The sequence below is a fragment of the Heptranchias perlo genome, chromosome 36 (assembly GCF_035084215.1).
Source record: "Heptranchias perlo isolate sHepPer1 chromosome 36, sHepPer1.hap1, whole genome shotgun sequence".
Lineage (NCBI taxonomy): Eukaryota > Metazoa > Chordata > Chondrichthyes > Hexanchiformes > Hexanchidae > Heptranchias > Heptranchias perlo.
In genome coordinates this window covers 12602923-12616946 of record NC_090360.1, presented here as the reverse complement: position 1 = coordinate 12616946, position 14024 = coordinate 12602923, and the positions used below count along the sequence as shown (strand labels likewise).

The window sequence follows — 14024 nt, the reverse complement described above, 5'->3', positions numbered from 1 at the left end:
GTTGTCGTAATTTTCCATGTTGCTACATTAGTACCATAGCTTTTCCAGCAGAGAAAGTGAACTGTTCATATCACCCTCTAGAATGACACTTAAGTGATTTTGTTGCCACACAATTAGCCATAAGAATGATTTCAAAACCCATCTCTGCCTATGTTATAACAAACAGAACGTCAATGACATTAGCCCCAAAAACCCATCAGTAACTTACCAATTTCATTGCAGAGTTACAAATAGCATGTTTAACATTTCAATTTTGTGACCATAGTAAAATGCAACAATTTTCACAATACAGATTGGATACATAGAAACAAGGAGTTGACCATTCGACCCTTCGAGCCTGCTCCACCATTCAATATGATCATGGCTGATCCTCAATCTCAATACCATATTCCCGCTCTCTCCCCATACCCCTTGATGCCTTTGGTGTCTAGAAATCTATCTAGCTCCTTCTTAAATACATTCAGTGACTTGGCCTCCACAGCCTTCTGTGGTAGAGAATTCCACAAGTTCACCACCCTCTGAATGAAGAAATTTCTAATCATCTCAGTCCTAAATGTCCTACCCCATATCCTGAGACTGTGACCCTTCGTTCTGGATCCCCCAGCCAGGGGAAACATCCTCCCTGCATCCAGTCTGTCTAGCCCTGTCAGAATTTTATATGTTTCAATGAGATCCCTTCTCATTCTTCTGAACTCTAGTGAATACAGGCCGAGTCGACCCAACCTCTCACACGACAGTCCTGCCATCCCAGCTATCAGTCTGGTGAACCTTCGCTGCACTCCTTCTACAGCAAATATATCCTTCCTTAGGTAAGCAGACCAAAACTGCACACAATACTCCAGGTGTGGTCTCACCAAGGCCCTGTACAACCACAGTAAGACATTTTTGCTCCTGTACTCAAATCCTCTTGCAATGAAGGCTAACATACCATTTGCCTTCCTACCTGCTTGCTGCACCTGTATGTTTGCTTTCCATGACTGGTGTACAAGGACACCCAGGTCCCTTTGTACATCAACATTTCCCAATCTATCACCATTTAAATAACACTCTGCCTTTCTGTTTTTCCTTCTGAATTAGATAACTTCACATTTATCCATGTTATACTGCATCTGCCATGTACTTGCCCACTCACTCAACTTGTCTAAATCGCCTTGAAGCCTCTTTGCATCCTCCTCAACTCACGATCCCACCTAGTTTTGTGTCATCAGCAAACTTGGAAATATTACATTTGGTTCCCTCATCCAAATCATTGATATATAGCTGGGGCTCAAGCACTGATCCCTACGGTACCCCACTAGTCACCGCCTGCCACCCCGAAAAAGACCCATTTATTCCTACTCTCTGTTTCCTGTCTGTTAACCAATTTTCAATCCATGCCAGGATATTACCACCAATCCCACGTGCTTTAATTTTGCACAATAATCTCTTATGTGGGTCTTTATCAAAGGCCTTCCGAAAATCCAAATAAACCACATCCACTGGTTCTTCCTTATCTAGTCTACCAGTTACATCCTCAAAAAACTCCAGTAGGTTTGTCAAACATAATTTCCCTTTCATAAATCCATGTTGACTTTGTCTAATCCCATTGATATTTTCTAAGTGTCCTGTTATTACATCCTTTATAATAGACTCGAGCATTTTCCCTACTACTGATGTTAGGTCTGTCGTTCCCTGTTTTCTCTCTCCCTCTTTTTAAAAAAAAAGTGGGGCTACATTTGCGACCCTTCAATCTGCAGGAACTGTTCCATAATCTATAGAATATGACAACTAATGCAACCACTATTTCCATGGCTACCTCTTTTAGTACTCTGGGATGCAGATTATCAGGTCCTGGGGATTTATCGGCTTTCAATCCCATTAATTTCTCCAGCACTTTTTTTTTACAAATACTAATTTCCTTGAATTCCTCCTTCTCACTCGTCCCTTGGTTCCCTAACATTTCTGGGAAGTTATTTGTGTCCTCTTCCGTGAAGACAGAACCAAAGTATTTGTTTAATTGCTCTGCCATTTCCTTGTTCCCCGTTATAAATTCTCCCGTTTCTGGCTGTAAGGGACCTACATTTGTCTTCACATCTTTTTCTTTTTACATACTTGGAGAAGCTTTCACAGTCCACTTTTATGTTCCTTGCAAGTTTACTCTCATACTCTATTTTTCCCCTCTTAATTAATCTTGGTCCTTTTTTTTGCTGAATTCTAAACTGCTCCCAAACTTAATCTCAGTTGTTCTGGTAAAAGAAATTGTGGCCTGGTTGAAAAGTCTCATTATTTACAGTCAATAAAATAGATTTAGAATTATTTCATTGTACATCTACTTAATTGAAGAAATTTGATTGTTACATTAAAGAAAACAATAATTGAATTAAAAATCAGAACCCAGCCACAGTAATGACATAGAATCACAGATCCTGTTGCATATAATTGAAATCACAGACTTAACCATGGCAACTGTGATCATCAGGCATGCCCTTTTCCGTAATGGTTTCAACAAACTCTTATGGATCAAGAGTATTCTATTCGAATGAATACTATTGCAAGATAAACCTCAAGACTGGACTTGCCTTTTCTCTGATGGCTTCTAATCAAAAAAGCATTAACGGTCTACAGCAACAGGGACAAACAAGACAGTCTGACCGATTATAGAAGTATTCTGCTTCTTTTCAAATCCATTTACTGACACCATAATGAGAAATACTCAGGGGCTCCAAATCATTTTATTAATGCTACAAGACAATTGATTCCTGATAGTAAAAGTTTCCAGTAGTATCAGATTCCCAGTAATATGGTCTTTTTTTCCATGTTGAAGGTCAAATGACGAACTCAAACCCATACAAATTCACAAGTCAGCCAAGGCCAAGTTTTATTGTAGTTTCCCCCCCACCAAAGTGAATGATGCAATGTTGCAGCTAACAATTGTTTAGTAGTACAGCTACAGTAACAATAAGGGTAGTCATAACAGTCAGATGATCAGGAGTGAGTAATATAATTTCTTCAGGGAATCTAAGAGAAAAAAAAAAATCACATTTGGATAACTTTCATATTGCACTAATATAAAAACTTGTTCACAAATAATAAATGCTTTACATAGTCTTGCCAAAAAATATTCAGGCTGATGCACCAATTGGACACTCCTGGCAAAGAGCTGCACTCACAGGGAATGCTGGTCAGAAAGTCATGAGCCTGCAGACCTTGATTTTCCACTTAAATGAATGGATGGAAATATCAGGGGCTGCTGCAGACCTGTGATTTCCTAACCAGCAATGCCTATGAGCACCCAAATCAGGAAATCAGCCCTGCAAGTATGGATTTTTTTTTTTTTAAAAAGGAACAAATCTGACCCATGCAATTACAGGCCCAGTAGCCTAACATCAGTAACAGTAAACCATTCTAAAAAGCAGGCTGGATCTATCTAGCAACAGCTTAATACGAAACAGCCAGCATGACGAGAAGGATCAAGCTTGACAAACTCCCACTTTTTTTTTTTTGAGGGCTCTACAAAGTAAATTGAGAAATTCCCAATGACATAATTTATTTCAGCTTTCAGAAAGCCTCAACAAGTTTCAAATGAAAGACTCAAAGCAAACAAAATAGAAGATTCCAAGGTTGGGGTAGATTAAAAAAGGAAAGGAAACAGTGTACTCCAGCCAGGTATCGAGTATCACACTTGAGAGAAGTACTGCCACAGTCAGTCCTTGACCACTTTATTTCTTACATGAATGGGCTGCACGCAGCAATCAATTGTAAGCTTGGTAATTTGCAGAAGGTACTAAAATAGTGAGGGCAGTAGGGACTGAGGATGGAGTCGAATGAAGGGGGGGGGGGGCAGGGGGAGGGGAAAAACAAACTTACATTTGTATAATGCCTTTCACATCCTCGGGATGTCCCAAAGTGCTTCACAGCCAATTAAGTATTTCTAAAAAGTGTAATCACTGTTGTAATGCAGGAAAACACAGCAGCCAATTTCCACACAGCGAAGAATCTGCTTTACTGATGTTGGCTGAGGATTTCCCAGGCAACCAAAAACTTCCCTGGTCGTCTTTGAATAGTGCTATGGGATCTTTCATGTCCATCCAATCAGGTAGTGATCTTCATTTACCATCTCATGAGATAAATAGCATAAAATTTATCAAATTTAAAGCAATGCGTTTTGGACAAGAAAAAGTGACAGTATGAAACAGTATTGGGAGAGACTCAAAAGAAACTGGGAGAGTGTAGTAATACTTTCAATGTCAAGACAATGTGGAGCAGCTACCTACAAGAGCAAATACACTGTTGAGATACGTAACTGAAAAGTGCAGTACAAGTCTAGAGAGGTTATGCTGAGACTTCCTAATGCACTAGTCAGACCACACTTATTGTAAAAGTGGACCACACTAGGATACTATGGACTATTTTGATTAGTGCTTCAAATGGAACATGCAATGCACTGAAGAGGGTTCAGGGTGGGGCAAGAATGATTCCAAATGCAAAGGCAATGAAAAAGCTAAGCAAGATAGTCTAGAGAAAGTTAAGTAGCAGATCTAAGTGTGAAAAATCAAGTGGTAAATGGTTAAAAAAAGTGAACCCAGAAGATGATTTCACCATAAACCAAATCAGGGAGACACATTCAAAATTAGAGAAAAATTAACTTAACACATACTTGGAAAGAATCCTTGACTGAAAAGATGATAAACTTTAAATATCATCCAAGGCAAGATGGGAATGTCATAGACTTGCAGGCTGAAAGAAGTCAGCAAGCATGTTGAAAATAAACAGCTCAGAACAATACAGCAGCCTTCATGCAATTTATTGCTGCAGATAATTTTCACTGATGGCAGTTCTAGAAATGAAATCTAGGATTGAAATTAGATTTCTTTTTTTAAAAAAAAGCCAATTCCTTTATTTTACCCACTCATTTTTTCCAAAGTCTTCCTCCACCCTATATCTTCAGCTGGGACTGCAGGGTGCAAACCTGTCAAAATCACCATCATGGCTCATTAGAAGGTACTGGAAATTCATGTTACTATTCAAAAATCATTACCATTACTAAATACAGCTCAGAGGGTGGTGATGATGTCAGATTTAGACCACAGCAATGCAGAAGCAACAGCTGTTTCTAGAAAAACTCCATAGGCAGAGAGACCAGCTTCAAATGGCCTCCTGAGTGAAGGAGGGAGAGCTTTTAACATTAACATAGATGTTTGTTATCGATTGAAGTTTAACAGATACTGAGTTTTGGATTTGTGAAGGTTGTTAATGTTTTTTTAAAAAATTCATTCTTGAGATGTGACCATTGCTGGCAAGGGTGCCATTTATTGCCCATCCTAGTTGCTCTGAATTTGATACAACCAAGTGGCTTGCGAGGCCATTTCAGAGGGGTGTAAAGAGTCAAGCACATTTGTATGGGACTGGAGTCACAGATCAGACTGGGTAAGGACATCAGGTTTCTTTCCCATACGGACATTAGTGAACCAGCTTTTACGACAGGTCCACTGTCACTTTTTTTTTTAAACTGAGTTTTTATATTTGGAAATAAAATGCTGGTATCACATCAATTTAACCCCTCAAATGAGATATTTTTCTTACAATCACTTGCACCCTATGTTACACCCTCCTGTTAAAAAAAAATCAGGCAACACACAGCATTTCACCATCTTCAGTCAATGCCATTACTGCATTTTCCTACATTACAACAGTGACAACACTGCACAAGTAAGTCACTGGATAGTTATTACTTAGGGACAGCGGGACATTGTGAACAAATGCAAATTCATTCTTTTTACTGAAGAGAACAAAACAAGTGTGGGAGTGTTATCAGCTTAAATTGCATATCTTCCTGTAATTATGAAAAGCTTAAGTTCTCCTATCCTCACAGCCTGTGGAAGGTTGCAATTTCAGCACTTCACTCATTATTACACAACTGGATATCAACAAGCATCTCTTTCTCACTCTCCTGAAGGTGTTGACTCCCTCCTTGGACTACCATTCCACGAGCAGTCATCCTCCAGTATCTTGCTCAAGTAACCAATATTCTCTGGTCAGTGTTAACAATGAGTGATGGCAGGCTATCCAATCATCATGGAGAAAATCACAACCAAACCCCATGCTGTTCTAACTAACCAGCAGCCACACTTCCAAGGGGGAGAGGGAGCACACTGTGTTGTGAGCAAAAATAGAAATCCAAAGTAATCTTCTTGCCCTAAACAAAGGGGACTGCAACCAATTCTCAAACCCCTGCTGTAGGCCTAGTGGAGATCAGCTAACTTAGTTGAGTTCAAGGACTAAAACTGGAAACTTCCTAATCTGCGTGGCTCAGAAACTGATCATCCCTGAGCCATCAGGGTCAACGAAACAGCTTTGTTAGAAATCCTGAGTAAGATCATCTTTTCAATCTCAAGTTACTGATTAAAAAGTTGGGTAGTAAGTGAATAGTAAGGCCATAACTTAATCTCAGGGCCCAAATGATAGATATTCAGAAGCCACCTTAAGCTTTGTTTTAATGGTTTTCACATCATCTGAACATTTAGAGAAAAATGAATCTCATTGCTCACTCCTAATTATTTAGTGTTATATGCAAACACAAGTGAGACATTATTCAACAAAAAGCACAATTAGCATTGTAATAAAATCAAGGAATAAATTCTACCAACGCAAACAATGTTGAGCTAATACTGTTACTACTTTACAACAGATTTAATTAAGCAACACAACATTTTCCAACCGACAATCTTTTCATTAATTTTTCACACCAATTATCTGAACAACAGATGTAATCATGACTTGTCCTACCCATGACTGTGTGCAAAGTAAAAATGCAGTTGACACCTTTAGTCAGTTAACCACAAACATTTGAAAAAGCTTAGCTTTGATCAACAGCATTCACTGTCAGTGTGAATTTTGAGCAACATTTCTATATTCAATCACCACTTCAACACATGAAAAAAATGCAGCTGCATTTTAAGAATGTGGTATGGAGAAGTCCTTCAGATTAAGTGTACAGTAAGTTTGCATGTTTTCCTGACTTAAAACTGGGGTGCCACTTTTATATTGAAGTTGAAATTTCATGTTTTTTTTCATGTGTTTAAATGGAGATTACAATAGTCCCTGAAGAAATGTTGCTCAAAATAGATTACATCTGTGATTGGGGCAACAGTAACGATTCACAAACTGTATATTCATACAAGACACCCAAAGGTTTCATTTATGTTTATGTATAGTTGTCCTCGAATGTGCTAACATCATCTTCCTGTATCTGTCGATGAAACCCTCCTACCAAACTAACCTCAAACCAACCTTCCCTTTCTGCCACATGAAGAAGTAGAAGCTTTCTATTAGCTCAAGTTCTATGTGCTTTTAAAGCAAACAACATACTGCACTTAAGGTTTACATTTTCCTTTTTCTAAATCAGTTCATGACTGTTAAATTTCCACTAATTAGCAACAGACTATCAGAAATTAGTACCCACAGGGCATACTCAACTGTTGGCCAGAAGGAAACAAAGCCTTTCACAACTCTCACAGGATTTGCTCTACACAATTAAACATGAAACTATTAAACATTCATGAGGCGTCACCAGGGGGGAAAAAAACTAGCGCTATCACACAAACCATCTCAGCTAGGTGGCAGACACCAAATCAACCACACATTAAAACTAAAAGCATATCTTAAGTCATACAAAACTACACGCCCAATGATGGAGTTTGGTGGCTCAGAGACCTGCATAAGGGATACCAACGGTGGGACATGATTAGTCCTCTATCGCTTTATTTGACAACAATACGAACTTATTGGGGGGGGGGGGGGAATTTCCTTCTGCAACTTCATCAATTGTCATGCTGACTGTACTGAATGAATCATGCAACAACTATACTGGGCGCTGAGTTCAACGTTTCTCCTTCCACCTTTGTTTGGGCAAACAAGATCGTTTTGTTTGCGGCATTTTATGTACTATATGTACTGTGCCTGCTACACCCTCAGGGGTGTTAAGAGAATACTGCATGTACTTACCCTGACTAGATTACTGACAGCTGCCTGCACGGCAACGACGGGACCGGTAAGGTCAGGTATTGCTTTTCCATCTACTTCACCCTCTTCATGCATAATCACCAGATGAGAGATTTGTTGAGCTACGGGCTCCAGTATACTTTCTATCGTCTTCGTGTGAAACACAGGCATTGTTGCAACTCAACTAGTAACGTGTGTTCCCAAAATTAAAATCACAAACAAGAAAAAAAATGAGGCCTTTGTCAAACGAAATGTTTTAGAAAGCCTGTACTTTCCGTCACACTACAAACGAACACTCCCAGATTCTCTTCCCTCTCTCTGTTCCCCTCGACAGACTCCAAAGGAACTCCTCCCGACTTTCCGCACGCCCCGCCCTTTACAAATCCAATTGCGTCATCATTGGAACTCCGCAGCGAGACTGCCCGCTCCGTGATTGGTTATTCTAGCTATCAATCAAAGCGAGGCCTTTTTCTGTTAATCCCGCCCCGTATGCTCGTCGTTTCCGACTTCATGTTCGGTTGAAGAGTGTTCGGCTTTGCCTGTCGGTTTCCCTCCCCCCCTCCCCCGGGCTCCCATTATAGGTGACGTCAGGCATTCTATTCCCTTAAAAGGGAACTCTGTTTGGCGTAAAATGGAATGTTTGGCGTAGCTTGAACTGGCGAGTGTTCTAAACCGTTGGGTGCATTCAAACTGTCCTGATGGATCTCTCGAGCTGGATTATAATTAGTCCATAAATCTTCTCCAGAGAAGTGGCCGTTGTCAGATTAATGTTTGGTACCCCTTTTTCCCTCAGGTGTCTGCTGATAACATCACTTCTTTTCCTCAAACGAAGCGATTCCATTAAATTGATTGTTAATGGAGGGTGAGTTCTTTCCATTGTTTATGCTCCAAATCCAGCAATGGAGATATTTTTCTGGCACAGTAAGCGCGTAAAAGTAGATTGGGAGCTTTTGAAATAATTAATAGCGTGATCATGGAGATTGTGTAAATTGTCGATAATTATAAATTTATTTCACAGACTTCGCACAAAACATTTTCAGTTAAGAAACTGCACTATTTTTCTTTAATAACTAAAATTAACTGATTAAAATATCCTAATAAAGAAGGGAAAAAGTAATACTTACACTTTATTTCGTTACAGTGCAGTAAAATACTGAAGAGTTAAGATGCCGTAAATCCTAAATGCAAAGATTCATCAGTGTGATTTCAATCATCTGATGTCCATCCTTTGTTTACCCTATTTTTCATATTGGGGCAGATTTATTCTATTTAAGTAAGTGTATGACCCTATTTGATTTACCAGGTGTCATTCTGTTGCAGAAGGATAACGCTCACCTATGATTGAAGAATGCACTTGAACTGGAGTGCCGTTTTATGATGGTGATTAGAACTGCACTGATCTGAAGTTTAATTCACTGCACATGGCATATGATAGCATAGCGGTTTCCAGATATTGACAGTTATTTTTCCATGATTCATCCAGTTCCTATACTATACAATTCTCCAACTGAAGGGGAAGGCATGCGGTATTGTATGTCTACCAGATGTGCTCTTGAACTGATTTGAGGGTTTGTTTAAAAAAGAAAACCCCCATTTTGGAATGCATAACGAATGTCAAGTTTCGTATAAACTTCTAATTTTTGTACATTACATAACCTTTTATGGTTTATGACGTGTAAATAATGTCCCTGATTTGGCCAGATGATTTGTAAACTATTGAAAAGGGTGGTGTTTACTTATGATACTTGCAACATTAGACTTGAGACAGGAAACCGTACAGTTGGGTGTTTGTCCAGCTCTGGGTATCACCCGTCTGTCACTCGTTCAGGCTAGTATTTGTGCCACTAATATTTTATTAACACTTTCTCAGCAGCGGAGTCAATTTGGAACATAGATGGGGTATCTATCTTCCTGAGAATAGTGAGTGGTATAAGTATATATGTTACAGATGATCCAGGTCTACTATGCAGGAAACCAAACAAGATTTTGACCAGGTATGGTAGCACTGAAAAAGCCTAATTCTAATCTTCATCTTGACAAGGACCTCCCATCACTGTGACTAACATCGTTTTATCCATGCCAAGTCGATTGGATCTTCCACTCTTTGTAAACCAGTAAGGGCTTTACTACTGATGGTATCCCTCCTATTGTCTTCAAGATGTGTGCCTCTTAACGTGTCGTTAATTTCTGATACTCTCTTTCCACTGCTACTTTTCGCAGGCATTTATTTACCGCTTAACCTTTCAGCTATTGTTCTTACATATGAACTTTCAAAAAATATGGAACATTTTTTTAAATCTGTTCACGGGATGTGGGCGTCGCTGGCGAGGCCAGCATTTATTGCCCATCCCTAATTGCCCTCGAGAAGGTGGGGGTGAGCCGCCTTCTTGAACCGCTGCAGTCCGTGTGGTGACGGTTCTCCCACAGTGCTGTTAGGAAGGGAGTTCCAGGATTTTGACCCAGCGACAATGAAGGAACGGCGATATATTTCCAAGTCGGGATGGTGTGTGACTTGGAGGGGAACGTGCAGGTGGTGTTCCCATGTGCCTGCTGCTCTTGTCCTTCTTGGTGGTGGAGGTCGCGGGTTTGGGAGGTGCTGTCGAAGAAGCCTTGGCGAGTTGCTGCAGTGCATCCTGTGGATGGTGCACACTGCAGCCACAGTGCGCCGGTGGTGAAGGGAGTGAATGTTTAGGGTGGTGGATAGGGTGCCAATCAAGCGGGCTGCTTTATCTTGGATGGTGTCGAGCTTCTTGAGTGTTGTTGGAGCTGCACTCATCCAGGCAAGTGGAGAGTATTCCATCACACTCCTGACTTGTGCCTTGTAGATGGTGGAAAGGCTTTGGGGAGTCAGGAGGTGAGTCACTCGCCGCAGAATACCCAGCCTCTGACCTGCTCTCGTAGCCACAGTATTTATATGGCTGGTCCAGTTAAGTTTCTGGTCAATGGTGACCCCCAGGATGTTGATGGTGGGGGATTCGGCGATGGTAATGCCGTTGAATGTCAAGGGGAGGTGGTTAGACTCTCTCTTGTTGGAGATGGTCATTGCCTGGCACTTATCTGGTGCGAATGTTACTTGCCACTTATGAGCCCAAGCCTGGATGTTGTCCAGGTCTTGCTGCATGCGGGCTCGGACTGCTTCATTATTTGAGGGGTTGCGAATGGAACTGAACACTGTGCAATCATCAGTGAACATCCCCATTTCTGACCTTATGATGGAGGGAACGTCATTGATGAAGCAGCTGAAGATGGTTGGGCCTAGGACACTGCCCTGAGGAACTCCTGCAGCAATGTCCTGGGGCTGAGATGATTGGCCTCCAATCGTTAATTGTTAATTCGCAAATTATCCATCAACTTGAAATTTCTCCCATACTGTCCCTGTGGAATTTGCTGAAGAATTTCACAGGCAAATGAGCAGATAAATTCAATAATTGTAAAGTAGGCTTGGTAGATTTGGAACAAGCATATGGGGTGTTGCAGTAATTAATCAAAGGAAATACAGCAGTGAGAGGTACATTACAAAAAGAGTAACGAGAGGCATAAACAGGCAGCAGACAAGACGCAAAGCTGTGACCCCAGTTTGAAAATCTATGAAGTAGACCAGTCGTGTATGTGTGAGGCTGGTGAGATGAAAGCCTACCATATCTCTCATTTGAATGCATATTTAAAGCAATTTAGACTGCATTTACGCTACAAATGTGGTGTTCATGTGAAGCAGTTTTGCTTTGCACCAACAATGCAGTTATAGTGTAAATGCAGCCTGAATCTGATATAATGGCCCTTCCCAACACAGGAATGAGATGGGGTGAGACTCGTTGGAGGAGGGAGTCTGACTCTGTTTTACTTCGAGTTAGTTTGGGTCTTCAAAAATATATATATTCATGCATATAACTGAGAAAAAGGAAGTCTTTGGACAGGGAGGACAGAAGAATGAACAAATAGATCTTAAGCAAATATCGCAAACCCACTGTGATATGTAAAGAAATGTTTTATCTCGGCAAGGGAAGTCTGACGTTCTTTATATCTTCAGCTAGTTTTATAAAGCAGTTGATTAATAGTGTTAAAAATATATTAATGGTGTTAGGATATCAGTATCATTAAATAATGTAATTTTTGTTTTGTATTAGCTGTGAATTATTGCTTCCATAAATATGCAGCTGTATTACAACAGTGGGCAAGTTAACGTCACGTTCAGGCTGCACTGGGACTGCAGTAAAACATCAAAAACTGCACACCAGTTTCTGGACTTCTCATGAGCAATGAAATAGGACATCTATATTATACTCCAAGCTTATAGTATGGATTTATACTATACAACCTGATTTATACTCCAAGCTTAGCATTGGTGCTAAGTGGTTTCAGCATCTCATCGATTCCTAACTTGTTTGTGAATGCAACATTAAATCATTCAACAACATGGCAAGAGATCACTGAATAACATGTCTGTTAGAATTTCTTCTCCCAACACTAAAGCATGTATTTTTCAATGTATCCTGCCTACATATGTCCACAAATAGTTTAAAAACTTGTGCCAATGGACATCTTGCACTCTCCCAGAACTAGCATATTTTTTGCAATGTTTTTTATGACCAGGTCAGCATCCTTCTTAATCTGTAACTTTGTCAGAAAGAAATGTCATTGGAAAAATACATTGAATTGAAAAATACAACTGAAGCTACTTCAATATAGTAAACAGTGAAGATGACCTGTAAAAGATACAAACCTCCTGCTGCTAATAATGCTTCAACATGTTCCAAATCAATGAATCAATCATTATGCATCAATTTTATTTATAAAACTAGTAGATGTCCTATTTCATTGCTCATGAGAAGTCCAGAAACTGGTGTGCAGTTTTTGATGTTTTACTGCAGTCCCAGTGCAGCCTGAACGTGACATTGACTTGCCCACTGTTGTAATACAGCTGCATATTTATGGAAGCAATAATTCACAGCTAATACAAAATAAAAATATTACATTATTTAATGATACTGATATCCTAACACCAGTAATATATTTGTAACACTATTAATCTACTGCTTTATAAAACTAGCTGAAGATATAAAGAACGTCAGACTTCCCTTGCCGAGATAAAACATTTCTTTACATATCATAGTGGGTTTGTGGTATTTGCTTAAGATCTATTTGTTCATTCTTCTGTCCTCCCTTTCCAAAGACTTCCTTTTCCTCAGTTATATGCATGAATATATATTTGTTTCTCCCCTACTTTCCACTGCAGACTTGGAGTTTTTACTTCAGTTGTCATTTGGTGTAGCACTGTATCAAGGAGGTTTTTACCAAGTCTCCAATGACTGCCACCTTGAACAGGTGATCATTTTCTATGCTCTGGGGCTGACTAGATGATTGACTGTTCTGGCCACAGGGTCTGAGGTCAGAATCAAAGCAGCTCAAAATTTGCCCTCTTGCTCAAGTACAAACATCAGTTCCCTTCAGCAACACAAAACAACTCATCCCAATTATTACCTTTGCTCAGACATTTAATGGTTCAAACTGTATAAAACACTTAAAAAAACATAATCTTTTTATTTTTGATGGTTTTTTCCTAATTGCATCTTCCAGTTCTTTGTACATTTTCTGCCTAAATATCATGCGACATAGTGTCACAATGCACTGTGGGTATTGTAGTTCGACAGGAGCAGCTACAACTCTTGATGCAGCTTTTTTTCTTGCATACACAGAATGTATCAACAGGAACTATAACGCCGCCATCCAGTTGAGGTGAGGCATCCTTTTCCACCTGGTTGTCATGGTGCACTTTGGGTATTGTTCCACAGTGGCAGGATGAAAACTACAACTCTGATGAAACATCTGTCTCTTACACAGAATTTGCTCACAACAGGTGGAAACCTCTACCACCAAGGTTGAGCAGAAATTTCCAACACTGGAATTAAAGCAGAACTCAAGACTGAGGCCCCAGACAGAGGACAGGCCTGTACAGGGAAAGCTTGTTACAAGTATCTCTAAAATTAATTAAAATATTAATTTTATGGATATGTAAAATGAGTTTTTTTTAAAGAATTGTGGAAACT

General features: G+C 39.8%; 1 protein-coding gene across 2 annotated transcripts in view; it reads right to left on the bottom strand.

Moving 5' to 3' along the window:
• Nucleotides 1-8336, bottom strand: part of LOC137304090 (vinculin) — a 95365-nt gene extending 87029 nt beyond the window's left edge. Inside the window, exon 1 of one of the 2 annotated variants that reach the window (XM_067972559.1) lies at nt 7984-8336. In XM_067972559.1, the coding sequence (XP_067828660.1) occupies nt 7984-8151 (168 nt within the window). In that variant the 5' untranslated portion in view covers nt 8152-8336. The remainder of the gene's footprint in view (nt 1-7983) is intronic. The other variant, XM_067972560.1, reaches the window with a different exon arrangement.
• Between the last annotated feature and the right edge of the window lie 5688 nt (nt 8337-14024).